Source organism: Notamacropus eugenii, chromosome 2 (genome assembly GCF_028372415.1).
Source record: "Notamacropus eugenii isolate mMacEug1 chromosome 2, mMacEug1.pri_v2, whole genome shotgun sequence".
Classification (NCBI taxonomy): domain Eukaryota; kingdom Metazoa; phylum Chordata; class Mammalia; order Diprotodontia; family Macropodidae; genus Notamacropus; species Notamacropus eugenii.
In genome coordinates, this window is record NC_092873.1 from 346,814,029 (window position 1) to 346,831,854 (window position 17,826).

The 17,826-nt window shown below is 43.9% G+C and overlaps 1 protein-coding gene across 3 annotated transcripts in view; it reads right to left on the minus strand.

Annotated features, from left to right (window-relative positions):
- Positions 1-4,618: 4,618 nt before the first annotated feature.
- MAPT (microtubule associated protein tau) overlaps positions 4,619-17,826 on the minus strand; it is a 164,339-nt gene continuing 151,131 nt past the window's right edge. For all 3 annotated transcript variants that reach the window (XM_072645931.1, XM_072645932.1, XM_072645933.1), the window contains exon 14: positions 4,619-5,081. In XM_072645931.1, the coding sequence (XP_072502032.1) occupies positions 4,866-5,081 (216 nt within the window). In that variant the 3' untranslated portion in view covers positions 4,619-4,865. The remainder of the gene's footprint in view (positions 5,082-17,826) is intronic.

Consider the following 17,826-nt stretch of genomic DNA (forward strand, 5'->3'; position numbering starts at 1 on the left):
GTTGAAGATTAAGCCAAGCTTTTCCATGATGTGTTCACAACCATCAATGACAGGCAAGGCAGGCCTTGGCGCCTGAGAACTGATTACTTTAATGCCTAAAGCTAGGGCCCTGAGGCCTCAGAGGCAAGGCTACAACTGCACCCGAATGAAGGATACCTGTACCATGTGTGGCCTCACCAGGCAATTGGACCCTGTTCCAGTGCACTGCCCTCCCAAGACCTCCCCTGCCTGGTCACTCTTCAAGCAAGATGGGGAAGAAGGAAGTTAAAGAAGAAAAGCTTTTGGATTTGAGCAACAATTCTAGAAGACACAAACTCCAAAACACCTACTTCTGACTGGCCCACCTTCTGAGCTGCAGCAGCTGAAACACCACCAAGGCCTTGCTTGCTCTGTCTCCCTCCAGCCCAGGGAAGGACACAGGTCGGCTCAGGGATGGTGAGCTGTGCTTTCCCCTGATTCCACCCCCACCCCATCCTGACAGAATTGAAGAACTTTGTCCCCTTCATAGGCATTTGCTGAGTCAAAAATAAACTTCCAGTACTTGGGCTTGGTTTACTATTAGGATGATTTGCTTCCAACTGTCTTCAGCTGGGAAACAAAAGATGCCCCCAGTGGGCTTGGAGGTGATCAGGTTCCAAGGCAAGGGAGAGCTTCCCTAGGTCAGGGTTGCCAGGAAAGTCTCAGCAGGGGCTAAGGTTTGTAGTTCAGCCCTTGGAGGGCTCTGTGTATGACGGAGCAAGCTGTCCTCTCCCTGCAATCTGACGGGACCTGGGGAAAGGAAAGCTTCACCCCACAGTGTTGCCTTCTTGCTACAATGCTTCCTTCCCTTCCTCATCGCTCTCTGATCCCCAAGCCTGGAGCTGTGAATGTCCAGATTGGAGACCTTGGTGGCTTCAAAGAACCTTCAGAATGAAGTTACCAGAGCCTAAGAGAGCATCAGTGGCAAACTTGGACAGAGACCTCTTCCTGCTTTGTGGGATTCTTACAGAGATCTGGGGAGCACTCTCTCTTCAAAATAGGATTTTTACAGGAAAAATCCATCTCTCCATCTCATACAGGAGCAAGAGACAGTCCAAAACAAAGGGGGCAAACCGGCAGCTAATATGTTTTTATGAAGTACCGAGACTTCCCCCATCTTGGCACCTCCCTGTTCCTTATCCACTCACCCATCTGCTCCACACATCTTTGTCACTGGAATGGCCAAGTTGTCAGTAAATACCTGCCCACAGCATTCTGGCATAATCTGTGTCCACCACAGGCCCTCACCATTCTTTACCTGAACCCTGCTTTACCAGCTCCCACAATGCCTAAATAAAAATGACATAGTCTAGTTCAGTCTATCAAGGAGAGCTCTGACCTTACGAGCTGAGGAGACATCTCAGCTTATGACCCAGAGAACCTCCAGCTGTCTTTGTTCTGTGATCTCGTTGGTGTTCATGGGCTCACCCTACTGAGGGCAGGCTGGCTCTGCAGTCCCCCTTCACCAGGGAGAACCCTGGCTCCCCTAGAGGAAAATCCAGTGTCTCCTTCGTGGTACGATGTGGCTAAGCAGGGTAGCTCTAGCACCAGAAGGAGATCTCAACTATCTTCATCTAGTACGAAGCCCTTTATTTGACAGATGAGGTGACTGAAGCCAAGGAGGCTGTCTTGCCCAAAATCACATAGGTAGTAAGCACCTAAAGGGGGGTGGGGGTGGGACTGGAACCCTGTCAGTCAAATTCCTGAGTCCCTCATTCCCACATTCTCAGATTCAGTTGATGGGAGTTACCTGGCTGGCCCCAAGAGGCCTGACTGGTGTGGTATGTTTCTCCAAAACATGCAGGCACTAGATCTTTTTCAAATGGACAGATGTGAAAAGAAGGGTGGATAAACCTTTCTCTGTATCATCAGTAATGGGGGAGGATCTTGTTCCTTCTCTGCAGCAGTTCAATATAACCCCATTTCAACAAGCGCCACAGCCAGAGAACTGGCAAAGTTCATCTCATGCTTCCTTCCCTCAGGGATCCGCTAGCTTTGTGTGGCAACTGCAGAGCTGGGGGCAACCAGCCTAGGAATGAAAGAGGCCCAGGCAGGAGCTGACTGTGCTGGTCCCAGTTTTCTCTTCCCACATTTGTAGTCACTTCACCCTCGACCACAACTCTGGTGCGGAGGGAAGGAAGGGCCCCTTTTTCACACCCCTCCCACCCCACCTCCACCACCTGCTCCTACAGAAACTGGAGGCCATCAGCTCCCCTTCTGCTTGGGGTCAGCTTCTGGCCTCCAGAATATTCTTGATACTGAAAACCTTTCCAAAACTGAGCAGACGAGGGGCTGGGGTGGGTCGGCAGAATGGTCATAGCCTGACAAGTCGCCCGGGCCCATCTCTCTCAGGACACAAGAACTCAGTTCTTACTCTTTGCAGCTGTTTCACCATGCAGACAGTGCTTGGGGCAGGGGAGCAGTTTGGGTTAGAAACCCCTCTGTAAGCACTTAATGATACATGCGGGTTTTTTTTTTTGTTTTTTCCTTTTTTTCTTCTTTTTACAATCATCACCCTGGTGAATTCCAAGCATATACAAGACAAATGTAACTATACACCACAAGTTGATTGGGAACTAAAGGAAGGAGAAGCCTCTGTTCACTTATTCCACAGCTCAAACACAGAAGCATCTTTCAACTGAATATGGAGTTGGGGGGAGAGTGGCAGAGAGAGACAGGGCATCCTCTGGAAAGAATGAGGGTGGGAGGAGAAGGTAGAGGGTTACTTTCCCTAGGGAGAGAGTATAGCGAAAAGGAAAATTGATTTGGTGACAGTGTCTGGAAGTGGCAGGGCCCTCACTGACAGGTCATGGCTGTAGTGGGAAAGGGTCACCACCTGTCCTCTGTGAAATGGCTTGGATCCTCCAGCTCTCTCAACCAGCTGTACCTTTGAGAATGTCAGTTCAATGCTCGCAGCAATATTATCTGGAACGAAAAGGGATCATGAAGCAATGGAACCAAGGATCAATGACTGGCCGGAAGCAGAAACTGACTTTTTAGGGACTGCAGAGAAGGTTGATTCTCATTTGTGGAGGAGAGAGATCCAAAACAGTGAGCTACAGGTGCTCAACAGAGACAAGCAAAGGTTGGGAGGGAGAATCTGGAGTGAAAGGTAGGCCTCTCCCCCAAAGACAAAGCTCTCATCTCCAGCCTGACCAATGCCCATGGTAGGGTTTGCCCCCCAAAGGGGGAGGGGAACTGTTCTTCTATTTCCTTTTGCTGTGTGTAGCTGAGGAGGCTCAGAGGGCGATGTGCCAGAGGGCAGGACCCTCAGGAACTTGCTAAGAGGCTGTGTAAGAAGGACAAGGGGGCATGGCTTATGATGGTGACACTTTGATGCTATGAGCTTAGGAACCACCAAACTGACTGTGTAGAATTCCAAGGGCACATATACAGAAAGTACAAAAATGGCCTTCGGTGGTAAGGAAAGAAGGGAAAGGGGGGGCGGGGTTTGGCCTGCAGCACCTCCACCTTTCCCCCAACTATGCCATAGGGATTGGCACTTGACATCAGCATCAGCCTCTTTCCAGTCAACCCTGAGGTGTATGGGTTCCCAGAGCCCATTATTCCTTTGACCTCCCCCAAACCACGCCAAAGAGGCTAGAGAGTGTTAAAGGCCCCCAGGTATTACGAACTGGGAAAAGTGGGAGAGGGTGGGGAAGTCAAAACCAAGGCTTTGTCTCCCCTTGTGCTCCAGACCTAGAGGCTGTGGCCCTCTAAGACTTGTCACACAGACAACAGGTAAGCCCTAAGAATAGCAATTCCTGTTGACAAGCTACAGCAGAAGTCCCCAATAACAGATCAGAACCCAGACAGTACGGCTGCAGTGCACCTTCTAGAAGGGGAAAACAAACAGCTTCTACTGGCGTCATGACCTTTCCTAGGGTCCATCAGTCCACTGGAAAGGGGAGAAAAGAAACAAACCAAAAAAACCCACCCCTAAACACCTAACTGCTTTCAGTACAGCCAAGTCAATACCTTGGAGGGATAAGAACAGAGATGGCGTCCTTCCTACCCCATCGTCGTATGTAGGGCAGTGCTCCAGAAGAAACTTCTGGTCTGCTCCAGAAAGTCCAGACCAATTCCCAAGCAGTCTACAAGCTCAGGATGACAAAGGACCCCTTTCCCCACAGAGCTGTAAAACAAAGCAGCAGCAGCCACAAAAACCCCAGCAAACATCCCCGCTAAGACACATCTCCGACATTCCCCTGGACAGCGCCCTGGACGTTGGCTTTGGCGATAGTGCCTATCACAGCTTGTCACTTCTGCTCTTCATCTGAGCTCTGATAATCATGGCAGGTCAGGCACAGGGTGCCACAACCTTTCTCTCTCTGTCTCTGAAATAAACGTGGCTTGGGGGGGGTAAGGCGGGTGACAAACCCGCTGCTGCTGCTGAGCAGAAGAGCAGGACAAGGAGGTGGCCACCAGGCCAGCTCCTTGAAACTCACCAGCAGCAGCATTAATAGCATTCCATTTCTCGCCTTGGGGGGATACAAGGGAATAATTTAATCGAACTGGCCTAGAAAAAGGTGGGTGTGGCTTTCTTTTGAAAAAAAATTTTAAAATTTATCATAACTGTTAGCTCCAAGAATTCAATTGGTAAAGACAAAATTTGTTTTTATTCCCATCACTGATTTTAAGGTCCTGGAGCTAGAGCCACAGAGGCCAACAGCAGGTTAAATCATTAACCAATTAGGTAATCTGTGAGAAACAGCTGGGAAAGGAACAGAGGAAGAAGGGCTGTACAATTATTCTTTCTTTTTTCCTTTCTCTCTCTCTCTCTCTCTGTCTTTCTCTCTCTCTTTCTCTCTCTCCTCTCTCCATGATTACCACACTGCTGGGCAAGATCACAAGCCCTGCTTGGCCAGGGACGCAGAGACTTCATCAGCCAATGTGGCAAGCTGAGGTGAGTCCACCATATTGATGCTTCCAGTAGAAGAGACGTTGCTGAGGTGCCGGGGGGAGGTGTCCCCAGACATGGTTGGTGACTTGTAGACAATTTCTGCTCCATGGTCAGTCTTGGCTTTGGCGTTCTCACGGAAGGTTAGCTTGTGAGACTCGATCTAGAACGAGCAAAGGATGAGAGATTAGAGAACTTGGAGCCAGAGGGGAATCCAGGGCTCACTGGAGAGAGGGAGAAACTGAGGCCCAGAAGGGGTGAAGTGACCCTGCCTAATATCACCCTGGTAGAAAGTACAAAAGCAGGACTCAAACCACATCTTCTGACTCCAAATTCAGTGCTCCTTTCAATGATCCATAATGCCTCTCAAGACCTGAGGACTGAGGCAAAGTGGGTGAACAAACATGCTTTAGGAGCCATGGATCTGGTATACCAGGGGGAGAGAAATCAAATGAACAATTCAGAAGGAGAAGCCATGAGGCCATGTGGCAATGGATGTCAGGTCAGAAAGACCTGAGTTCAAATTCCATCTCAGATACTCACTAGCTGTGTGACCTTAGGAAAATCACTTAAAATCTTTCAGCCTATCTGTAAAATTGGTATAAAATAGCACCTAGCTTCCAGAGCAGTTGTGATGATAAATGGATATAATATTTATAAGGTTATTTGCAAACATTTAAATTCTACATAAATTTCAGCTGTTAGTAGTAGTGGTGGTAGAAGAAGGAGGAAGAAGAGCAGGCAGAGGAGGAGGAGAACTTTGTCACGTTTCCAACCACCTACTGCTATGGGCTATGACCTATGAACAAACACACTGACCTAGGATCTGGATTCCAACCTTGGTTCTACCACTGGATTGCTGAGACCTCGGGCCAGGCACTCCTCTTAGGACTTTAGATAATGAGGGGGGTGGTCTTAATAGTCCCTCCCTAAATCCCCTTCCATTTCTCATATGCTATGGCTCTATGACTCTGGGGCATCTCAAAACTCTAGGGTTGCTACAATATCCACTTGGCCAGTTCCTGATGAATACAGTTGAAGGAAGTGATAACAAAGAGAAGAAAAAAGAGGTAGGGTCTGTGTGTGATTGGGTATGAAGAGGTACATGGCTAGACCAGTAGAGAATGGGGAACAGGCCAGAGCCTTGATGTTCCAGCAAGTTCACAATGCTAGGAAACAATGGCGGAAGGAAGGAAGGAAGGAAGGAAGGAAGGAAGGAAGGAAGGAAGGAAGGAAGGAAGGGGGAGAGGGAAGAAGGGAAGGAAAGAAGGAGAGAAGGGAAGAAGGGGTTTTTTAAGCACTTACTAGAGTCATGGCATAACTATTTTTAATCAGGGGGAGACTTAGTTTAGGTGTTTCTTTTTCTCCTGGAGATATTGGAAATAGGTCCATCCAACAAAGCCTCATTAATCTTGATTCCTTTGTGAGTGTGTTGTTAAGGAGGGAGGGAAAGGCTAAATTTGGGAAAGGCTCAGAACTGTTTAAAAAATGGCTTTAGGACTTCCACGTCCATGTATGACCTATATCACATTGTTCGCCTTCTCAATGTTGGGGCAGAGGAGGGAGAGAGAGAGAAATGGCCAGTTCTAATTTGGTTCCTCAAATCAATTCTCCAGGCACTTAAAGTTCCTACCATGTGCCAAACCCATAGGTGCAGGAGAGATAAGGATTTAAAAATGAAAAAAAAAAATCCCATTTTTTGTAGAGCTTAGATTCTTTCAGAAGGAGGAGGGGAAAGAGAGGAGAACAAAATATATACAGGAATCTAAGTGATGTAGTGCTAGGAGCCCTGGAACTGGAGTCAGGAAGACCTTAGATACCCTCCATGTAATCCTGGGCAAATCACTTAAACCTTTCTCAGTCTCAGCTCCATCATTTGTAAAGCAGAGACAATAACAGCAGAGTTGTGGTGAAGATGAAATGAGACAAGCACATGCCAAGTGTTCTGCGAACCTCAGGTTTCTATACGGCAGCTAGGTGGTGCAGTGGATAGAGTGCTAGGCCTGGAGGCAGGAAGACTGATCTTCCTGGGTTCAATCCAACGTGGCCTCAGACATTTAGTAGTTGTAAGTCACTTCACACTGTTTACCTCAGTTTCCTCATCTGTAAAATGAGCTGAAGAAGGAAATGGCAATCCAGGGTCTTTGCCAGGAGAACCACAAATGGTTCCACAAAGAGTTGGGCATTACATCAAAACAGGTGAACACCACAATTGCCAAATAAAAAAGTTTTGAAAATCAATGTTTTCTTTTCAGTATGTGAAACATGTTCCCTGCCATCTGGCTGACAAGTGATTTAGCAGGCTAATTTAGGCATAAGACAGCGCTGGTTGATTTATTACAAATTCTCAATGAGGACAGTCAAATGTTTTTTAACTGCCTAAGGGGGATGCTGTGAAGGGCTTCTTTTTTTCCAGTTTTGTTTTATTGATAATAAAAGCTCACATTTCCATAGCACTTTATAGTTGGCATAAGCCCGTGATCTTGAAAACCCTGCTAGCAGAGCCTGGGCCTTGGTACTTCTGGTACTCTCTACCATGACAGAAAGACTTCTATTTCTAAAGACCAGAATAACTGAGGAGAGAGAGGCTCATCACCCAGCAGTACAGCCATTATCTAATGGAGATAAACATTTAAAACCCATGAAACAAAGGAAAACTTGAAATGGCCTGTGCAGCTCCTTCCTCCATCTGAAGGCCTGTATGTTACACAGAAGTCTCATGCCCATAAATAACTAAGATGAGTCAAAAGATGAAAGCCAGCCTTGAACAATAGCTAGAAAACTGCAATTAACTATATCTTAACCAACAGGAAATGACTGTCTAACAATATGGGAGTCGCTTTTGAATCAGCTGTCAGATCACGGACTCTCAGACCACTATTAAAGCACAAGTCAAATTGACCCCAAAGCAGAGCACAGGGTAAAGCTGAGAAGATGCAGGGTGCAATTACAATTCTGACCCATCCTATTCAAGCTACTGGTGCTGAGAAAATGAGAAACAGGACACGGAAAAGACCCTGACATGGACTATTACCATTTGTTTCCTCCTGAATTTTAGCCAACGTAAAGCAATTGCCAAAGAGGGGGCAAAGAGATATGGTATCATCTCCACCAGCAAATGCTTGACATTGACATAAGAGACATGGCAGCCCAAGGAAATATCAGTCTAAACAGAAGATCATGTTCAAAACTTTATGGAGGAGGATAATAGGCTTCAAGGAGGCTGGTTCTGCTTATTTTTTTCCCCACCACAGGTTAGGAATAAGACCGATGGGGCAGCTAGGTGGCACAGTGGATACAGTTCAGGCCTGAGGTCAGAAAGATCTGAGTTCAAACCTGGCCTCAGACACTTACCTGCTTGGTGACCCTGGGCAAGTCACTTCACGCTGTTTGACTTAGCTTCTTCTTTTGTAAAGTGGTAAACTACTCTAGTATGTTTGCCAAGAAAATCCCAGATGGGATCATGAAACGTCAGACATGACTGAACGACAACAGGAACCTCCTAAATTAGCACACTCCCTCTATCAATGCAAGGTCAGTGTTTTCGCTGAAACTGAAGTCTCAGAGAGTTACCTAGGGCCCTATGAGGTTAAACTGCTTGCCCAGGGTGATATGGTCAACATGTCACAGGCAACATTAGAACCTAGGTCTTCCTGGCTTCAATATCAGTTCTCTAGGCATTATACCATAGGGCTCTCCACCATGAGGCAATATTACTGACAGTCACCCAAAGTCATCTCCAGTGTATTAAATGGGAAGTGAAAATTGCACTTAAAAAAGAGGAAGACAGGAAGCAGCTAGATCAGGCCAAGTATAGAGGAAATCCTCTCCTACTGATGAAATATGGTCTTGAGGGTTGAGAGACTGATTCTTCAGATTTTAGGAAAACCTGCCTCTAGCCATATGAAAAAATGCTTCAAATCACTAATAACTAGAGAAATGAAAATTAAAGTGATTCTGAGGTTCTGCCCCACCCATCCATCAGATTAGCAATGATAATGAAAGAAGAAAATGATACATGTTGAAGAGACTGCAGAAAAACAGGCGCACTGATGCACTGCTGTGGGCTCTGGTACGAACGGGTCCAACTGTTGTGGAAAGCAACATAGAATTCTACACAAAATGTTATTAAACACTGCATGCCTTTTAAGCCAGTTATATCACTGCCAGTTTCATGCCTCAAAGAAAGAAAGAGAGAAAAAGGCCCTGTGTGTACAAAAGTGTTAGTTCTAGCAGCTTTGTGTGTGTGTGGTCACAAACAAATGGAAACCAAGGGGGTCCTCATTAATTGGGGAATGGCTGAACAAACTGGTAGAGGAATGGAATTGTATATTATGTATGCTGTAAGAAATGAGGGAAAAGATGATTTCAAGAAAATGTGGGACTTTATATGAGCTCAAACTCATCTTCCTGAGTTTAAATCTGGCCTCAGACACTTACTAGTCATATGACACTGGACATATGACTTCACCTCATTTGTCTCAGTTTCCTCATCTGTAAAACAGAGAACAGAAGAAGGAAATGGTCAACCCCTCCAGTTTCTTTGCCAAGAAAACCCCAAATGTAGTCATGAAGAATTGGGCGCAACAGAAAAATGACTGAATGGCATCCAAGAGGGTGAGAAGGGGAATCTGATTTGCTTTATGGTCACTCACTCTGTGTAGGCAGGCCCTTTGATGTCCCAACCAGAGATCAGGCCCCCCTATAAGACAGCTCTCTCGGCTTCCAGAACTCTGTCCTGATCAGTGTGCACGTCATGTGGCCCATTGTATCTAGGCTGGGCTCCCACCATGCTCTACTTTACTCCCTGGTCACCTTACCACATGCCTCACTGCTACACATATTCTCTCTGTCCCCTCCCCTTTTCCAGTGCTAGATCAATAAATCAATAGCCATCATTCCTAGAATCTACCCTACTTTGACTCTACTTACCATCCCTGTAACTTCTTAAACCAAAACATTTCTGCCTGGTCACTGTTCTCCTATCTATATTGTCTCCCCCATGAAAGTCCCTTGAAGGCAGGAGATTGTGTTTGTATACCCAGTGCATGTAGAACCCAACAATCTCTTTCTTCTTTCTTTTTTTTTCCTTCCCTTCCCTTTCATCAAGCTATGATCCCCAATTAGCAAGAAGTTTGGCTGTTGCTATTGTTAAAAATAATACAATGTGAGAAGCTCAAAATCAGAGTGTGTTTAGAATTGGAGGAATTACACGAGAAAAGTGAATGATTGATACCCTTTGATTCAGTAATCCCACTCACTACTGGGCATATACTTCAAGTAGATCAAAGATGGGGGAAAAAGTTGCCCCATACACCACGATATCTGAAGAAGTCATTCTTTGTGGCAGCAAAAATTTATAAACCAAATCAGTTCCCACTGATGAAAAGATGGTGGAATGAATTATGGTGTATATATCAAATGGAATAGTGTTGTGCCATAAGAAATGGTGAATGTGAGGAATTCACAGAAACATGGGAAGACTCACAATGACTCAAAGTTAAGGAAGCAAATCACCAATCATTTATGAAGTGCCTATAAGTGCCAGACATCACAGTCCCTACCCTCAAGGGGATCACATTCTAATTAGGGAGACAACATGCATACAACTATGTACATACAAGACATATACTGGTTAAATTGGAAGTCGTCTCAGAGGGAAGGTACTATCAGTGAGGAGGACCAGGAGAGACCGCTTGTGGAAGGTAGAATGTGGGGTGAGTCTTGAAGGAAGCCAGGAGGCAGAGGGAAGGAGGAAGAGCCTTCTAGGCCTGGAGACAGTTAGTGAAAAGGGTACGGAGTCAAGAAATGGAGTGCCATGGAGAAGAACAGCAAGAAGGCCAGTGTTACCATTATTGTAGAGTATGTGGGGGAGAGTAATGTGTAAGAAAACTGGAAAGTGATCTGTTTGTGAAAGTCTTTAAAAACCAAACAAAAGATTTTGTATCTGATCCTGGAGGTAGCTGGGAATCACTGGGTTTACTGAATGGAGGGAGAAGTGATATAGTTGGACTTATGCTTTACCACTGTGAAAACCACTTTAGTAGCTGAGCTGGAGAATGGGCTGGAGTAGGGGGAGACTTGAGGCAGGAAGCCCCACCAGCAGGCTCTGACAACTGTTCAGAGGTAAGGTGATCAGGGCCTGAACCAGGAAGGTGATTACGTCAGAGGAGAGGAAGAGACTTATACTGGAGATGTTATGGAGATAAAATTGACAGGAATTGCCAACAGATTTGATATTTGTTGGAGGGGGAGGACTGAGCAAGAGTGAGTGGAGGAGGGAGCCTCAAAGACTAGGAGTAAGGGGGATGGTCATGATGATGTCTAGACAATAAACTGGCAAATTTGGAAGAGAGGAAGGTTGAAAGGGAAAGATATTAAGTTCAGTTTTGTACATGTTGAGATGCAGATGTCTCCAGAACATATAGTTTAAAATATCTAACAGGAAGTTAGAGATGTAACACTAGAGGTCAGGAGAGAAGGTAGGGCTGTATAGACAGATCTGAGATTTGTAAGAACAGAGATAAAAATTGATGAGATAACCAAGGGACATAGTGTAGAGGGAGAAGAGGGCCCAGGACAAAGTCCTGGGGGATACCCATGGTTGGGAGGCATAACCTGAATCAAGATGGAACAAAGGGGCAGTCAGACAGTTAGAAGAACCACCAAGAAAGAGAAGTGTCATGAAAACCTAGAGGAGCGAAAGTATCTAGAAGAAGGGGAGGGATAGTGTCAAAGGATGCAGAGAAGTCGAGAAGGATAATAATTTTAAAAAGGACATTAGATTTGGCAATTGAGAGATCCGTAATGAGCCTGGAAACTAGTCAGATGGGATGGCCAGATGGAGAAAGGGTTTTTTCAAGGATCAGAGAGACACTAGCTATGTGATGCTGGGCAAGTCACTTAACCCTGTATGCCTCAATTTCCTCATCTGTCAAATGGGTTGGAGAGGGAAATGGCAAACCACTCCATTGTCTTTGTCAAGAAAACCCCAAATGAGGTCACGAAGAGTCAGACACAACTGAAAATGACTGAACAACAACAAAAAAGTGGCTTGCTCAGAGTCACACAGCTAACTGTCTGAAGCAAGATTTGAACTCAGATCTTGCTGACTGCAGGTCCCAGAGCTGAATCTATTGTACCAGCTAGCTGCCTCAAAGGAAAACTTGGGAGGTGTGGAGATGGGTCAGTCTTAAGATTCTACCTCATGTTTCAAATATGAGTGTGCTTCTCATTTCCCATGCTAGACTGTAAGATCCCTAAGGGCAGACCATGTCTTGTTCTTCTCCCACCTCCCCACTCTCTCAGAGTATGTGGTGCTTCAAACATAGTAGGGTTCAAATAAATGTCTGCTGAATATATGAAATGAAGAAGTATGGGCTGAGAAGCAGAAAACTTGGGTTCTGATCCACACTCTGTGGCAAATACTACACAACAACCTTGAGCAAGTGGGTCTCCATTTGGAGTCGTATTACATGATGTCTTGGGTCATTTCCAGATCTGCTGTACTACAACTGTCAGCTTAGAAGGAAGGCTACCTGAGAAGAGGGTGTGGCCTGTTTGCAGCTTCCTTGATGGTCTGGTAGAGGCAAGGCCAGGCTAAGAGCTGGAGAGTCCCAGAAAGAGCAAGCAGACAACCTAAATACCTCTATCACCCACAGCAAGCATACAACTTACAAGAACTACAGCCTGCCTTGTAGCCATCTGGTATACCACATCCTCCCCAGCACTCCCACAACAGTGAGGGCAGGCTCCTCCTGAAGTATGTGTCTCTCTTTCTCCTCCTCTCTCTCACAGCATCTCAGAATTGGAAGGTGATGTGAAGATCATCTAGCCTAATCTTCCTCTTAAAGGAAGAATCTCCTAGATAGTAGTTCTGGAAGATGGTCATCCATCCAGTCTCTGCTTGAATAGTTCTTTTTCATTTTCTTTTTCTTCTGAGAATCACAACAGCATCTTTTAGTCTTTATACCTTTCGATCAGCTGTTCCTGTGAGGATCTGCTACAGACTGTGGTCTGCTGCAGAAAACCATCTGCAAGACTGAAGCGTACTATTTTAATTGGTTTTTGTTTTTTCTTTCTTGTGGTTTTTTACTTTTGTTCTGATTCTTCTTTCACAACATGACTAATGTGGAAATATGTTTAACATGATCAGACCTATATCAGACTGCTTGTTTTCTTGGAGAAGTGAAAAGGAAGAGGAGGGAGAAAAATGTGGAACTCAAAATCTTACAAAAATGGATGTTGAAAACTATCTTTACATGTGATTGGAAAAAGTACTATTAAGTGCAAAAAAAAATCACCTGTAAAATCTTGACTGTTCCTGTTACCTATTTTCATCAAGGATAACTTTAATCTATGTATAGATTATTCTCACAAAGTTTTTATGGGAATGAGACTATAAATTTATGTACTGATGGGCACTGAAGGCCTCTCAATTGTACTTTTCTGAGAGTAATTACATCTTTGATTTTTTAAAATTGTTTAGCATCTTTGCTTTTAGATATACTGAAAATTGATTATTCAATTGATCAATATTCTTATTATTGACGATGATGCTATACTGCTTCGAAGTTTGTAAAGTACTTTACCAATATTACCTCATTTTATCTTCACAACAACTCTGAGAGGTCGATGCTATTTTTTAGAAATGAGGAAAAAGACAGCAGATAAATGACTTGCCCAAATAGATCGTATCTGAGATAGGATCTGAACTCAGGTCTTTCTGGCCCTATCCATTGCACCACTCGGCTGCCCATTTTTGAAACTGTGTTGTAAACTATTTCCATTAACAGGCAATTCACTGTCTCCCAAGGCAGCCCGTTCCATTATCAGATGGCTCTCAATTTTAGAAAGTACTTCCTTCTATCGAGCTGAAATCTACCTTTCTGTAATACCCACTACTTGTTGGTCTTTGTGCTTATCTCTGGGGGTGCAAAGAATAAGTTAATGCCTTCTTTCACATGACAACTTCTCAAATTTTTGAAGAGAGCTAGCATATCTCCTTTAAGTCTTCTTTCCTTCAAGCTCATTATCTTAGTTTCCTTTAACTGTTCTTCAAGAGGGTAATTTTGAGTTCATCAATCATCCTAGTTATTCTTCTATGGACTACTCCAGCTTTTCAATGTCCCTCTGAAAAATGGTGTCCAAACTGAATACAAAACGCTAGAAGCAGTTTGGCCAAGTACAGTGTGATGATTGTGTCCTATGCTGGCAGCAACATCTAACTAAAGTCTTGACCACAGGGTTTTTCTTTCCTAAAAGACAGGGAAGTTACCCCAAATTGGATGACTTGGTTGGTCCAGGGGACTAGAGTTTCAACTGAAAGCATGGTTTTTCAGTCACCAAAGACGTAAAAAGCTTAGTCCACAAGAAGTCCAATGTTCTTCTCTCTTAATGGATTTTCTACAACCACGTGAATCAACATATTCTTCTGACTAGATACAATTCCATATGGAGATGACCTTGCTGAATATATTTTTCCATGTTGCTTTATTTTTATCAAATGCTGAATGGTCTACAAGGATCTCATTTCATTCCCATCCTGAGCCTGCAACACCACCAGACCAGCCTGAGTCTATCCTGGCCCATACCCCTTCCCCCCACTTTATTCTGTATATTACTTTTTTGTTAATGCAGTGTATTGTTGAATCAGCTTTCTCAGTAACCTCAGAATACTTCCAAGCCCATATGAAACTTAAATTCTGCTTTTAAAAATTATTCTTTTTAAATGAGCTGTTAAATTGGATCTCTATTCTACATTTTAAAGGATTAAAAACATCCTCAATGCAAGATTTAAAATTTATCCCCATTACATTTCACCACCTTCATTTTCTCTCATTGTTCTAGTATATGAAAATATTTTTGAATCTCGGCTATGTTAACTAATCTATTAACCATCCCTCGCAGGCATCTGTGTCACCTCTAAACTATTCCTTCTTCAAAGTCTTCATTCATCATCCTACCATTCAATGGTAAAAACTATCCTGCAGGTTAGCCACCATTAATCCACATTCTCTGAGCACAGGTTGTTCAAAGAATGATAAGCTGACCTAATCATACCACCAGCTACCTTGGGATTTCTCCCTCTGGTCCACAAGGATATCATGATAGACTCTGTAAAATGTGTAGTATAGATTTCTATGATCTGCCAGGCTTATAACCCCATCAAACACAAAAAGAGCATAGCTTGGTATGACTTATTGTATGCCCATGTGAGCTCTAAAGGATCACCATTTACTTTAAAAGGGCAAAAAAAAAAAAAAAAACCCCATCTGTTTAATAACATGTTCTCGAATTTTGCCAAAAATCAATGTTAAAATAAACTGGTCGTAATTTAGAACAGGTCTTTTGCTCATCTTTGAAAACCAAGGCATTTTAGATGTTTCTCTAATACCCTGGCACCTCTTCCATTTTCTATGATTTCTTAAAGATTATTGACAATGGTCCCATGAACCTACTGAAGTTCTTCCAGTATGATGGGACATACTGAATTGGGGCTGAGGATGTGACTGTCATCTAAAGGAGCTAGGTCCTCTCCTCTTATAGCAACTCTTACCCTATCTTGGACTTCAATTCCTTATACTTGTTTGTCCTACCCTTTCTCCAAGCTCATTTCTCTCATACGCAAAATGAAAATAAAATAGGACTTGAGTAGTTCTGCTTCTTTGTCTTTAAAAAACAAACAAAACCTTAAGCCATCTCCAACAGCATGTCGTCCCATTTCTTGTTCTTGCTTGAACAGCTTTTCTTGTTGTCCTTTGCATTTTACCTCCTATGACCTCAGTTCATTCTGACCTTTTTTTTTTTTTTCTTTTTGCCATGGCTGTTACAGGTCTTTGCCATATTTCTGTACTCTCCTCTACCTTCTGTTCCGCCCTGGTGAATCTCTCCTGCTTTCATCCCATGTATGTAATTTGGGATCATCAGAGAGTATCTTCAGTAACCTTTCTTCCTTCTGTGGACCCATTCTTGTTTGGGCCATCAAAATTTTGCTTTTGAGTGTCTTCCATTTTTCTTGAGTCATCTTTCCTTTAGAATCTCATGGCATAAGAGTGTGACTGTCTCTGAACTTTTTTCAAACATCCTTCCTTTTTTGAAGTCAGACTTCTTTAAAGTCTCAGTATTCTCTTCCTTGGCCATTATAAACTCAAAACTTTGTCCCAAGGTTCCCATCACTTCCACTTCACCAACTAGTGCTTCCTTATCAACTGGAATCACTGAGTCCCTCCACAATCTAATTGCCAACTACTTTTCTAATTTTAATTCATATTATTATCCTCCACATTCTTTCTTCTTCTAGTCAAAGTGACCTGTTAGCTGCACTGCACACATGACATTCCATTTTCCCATCTCCATACCTTGTCCAACCAAACTAGAAATGTACTTCCCCTTCTCCTGGAAGAATCCCTAGCTTTCTTCCCTCATTTAACTCTTAAATTAGTAGCAGAAAGGTCTGATAGATTCTATTATATAGATCTAGGAACTGAAGCACATATAGCAAAGTAGAGTTAGGAATGGCAGCCAGTTTCCCTGACTCCCAACCCAACATTCTTGCAATTCATTTCTGCTTGGGCTCTATCTCCCTAGAGGCCTGCTGAAAAGTGAACCATCTTCCAGTGGAAAATCCACTGTGCAGGTTCCATGATAACACCAAATAGGTTTACCTGAACCAATCAATTGTCTGGATATTTACCTTTATCTATAACACCCCAAAGTTATTGTGTTTGTCCTTCATTTTTTAAGAGGACCATGACATCAATGACATGACTTGCAGTTGACTTTGATTTGAGTGAGGGAGGGCTGTGCAAGGTCACCAACCTCACTTTCTCCTCCTGAGCCATCTGGGTCCAGTGGCCAGATATTCATCAGGATGAGTGGAGATGGCCCAGGATGCACTGGGAGACCCTGGCTGGCTAACTTTAGAAGACCACCTCTGAGAGTGTCAATATTTTGCAAGTCACATGCAATGGACCAAAACTCTTATCTGTCTTAGACAACCTGCTCGACCTGAGAGCAGAATGGATACAACAGTCAAAGGGAGCATCTGTGAACACTGACCGCTAAGCTCCTTCACCTTCTTTCAAATGTCTGGAGAGAGCTCTTAAGCATCTACAAGGGAAAGGCCTCTTTTCTGCCCCTGTTGGCTTTAAGCCTCTTCCCATCAGACCAGTTTGGTCATGGGGATGGCAGAGCTGGGGCTCCACATTTCTCTGGATGAAGAACAAAGAGGAAAACATGATACCCTTTGGATACTCAGACAGGAGCCATTTTTCATCAGCATCATAACCAGATGCTAAGGGGGTGCTGCCAAAGCGCTTGAGAAGGGCTGGTTTTCTTAAGTAAACTAAATCTCTTTTCTACCCACAATCCTGTCTGCATTGTCTGAGAAGGATGAGGGTGATAAATTAAGGATGCAAAGATAAATCTGAGGCCAGCCCAGTTCCTCTGATTAAAGTTAGATTGGTGGCATTTGAAATGACAAGGTTTTGCTATATGGGGAGAGGCATCATAGGACCATAGGGTTATTAGCATTTTTGGTGTCATGGACCCCATTGCTATGGACCTTTCCTCCGAATAAGAAAGCACATAAGATTAAAGCACACGAAATCAAATAAAGCACATGAGATTAAAAAAGGGAACCAATTACATTGAAATACAGTTATATATATATATATTTTTTTAAAGCAAGTTCCTAACGCTCAGGTTAAGAAGCCTACTCATTTTCATTCTGGGAGAGGGGCAGAGAGACTGCATGCTATTTTCCTCCATCCACTCCCCCATACCTAACAATGCATCTATCTCGCAACAGGAGTCAGGGGCCCAGAGTGGAAGCCACTTGAAATAGAGGCCTCAGAAAGTTTCTAAGCATCTTTCTCCCTAGGTCAACAGGCTTCCTGACATGCTGG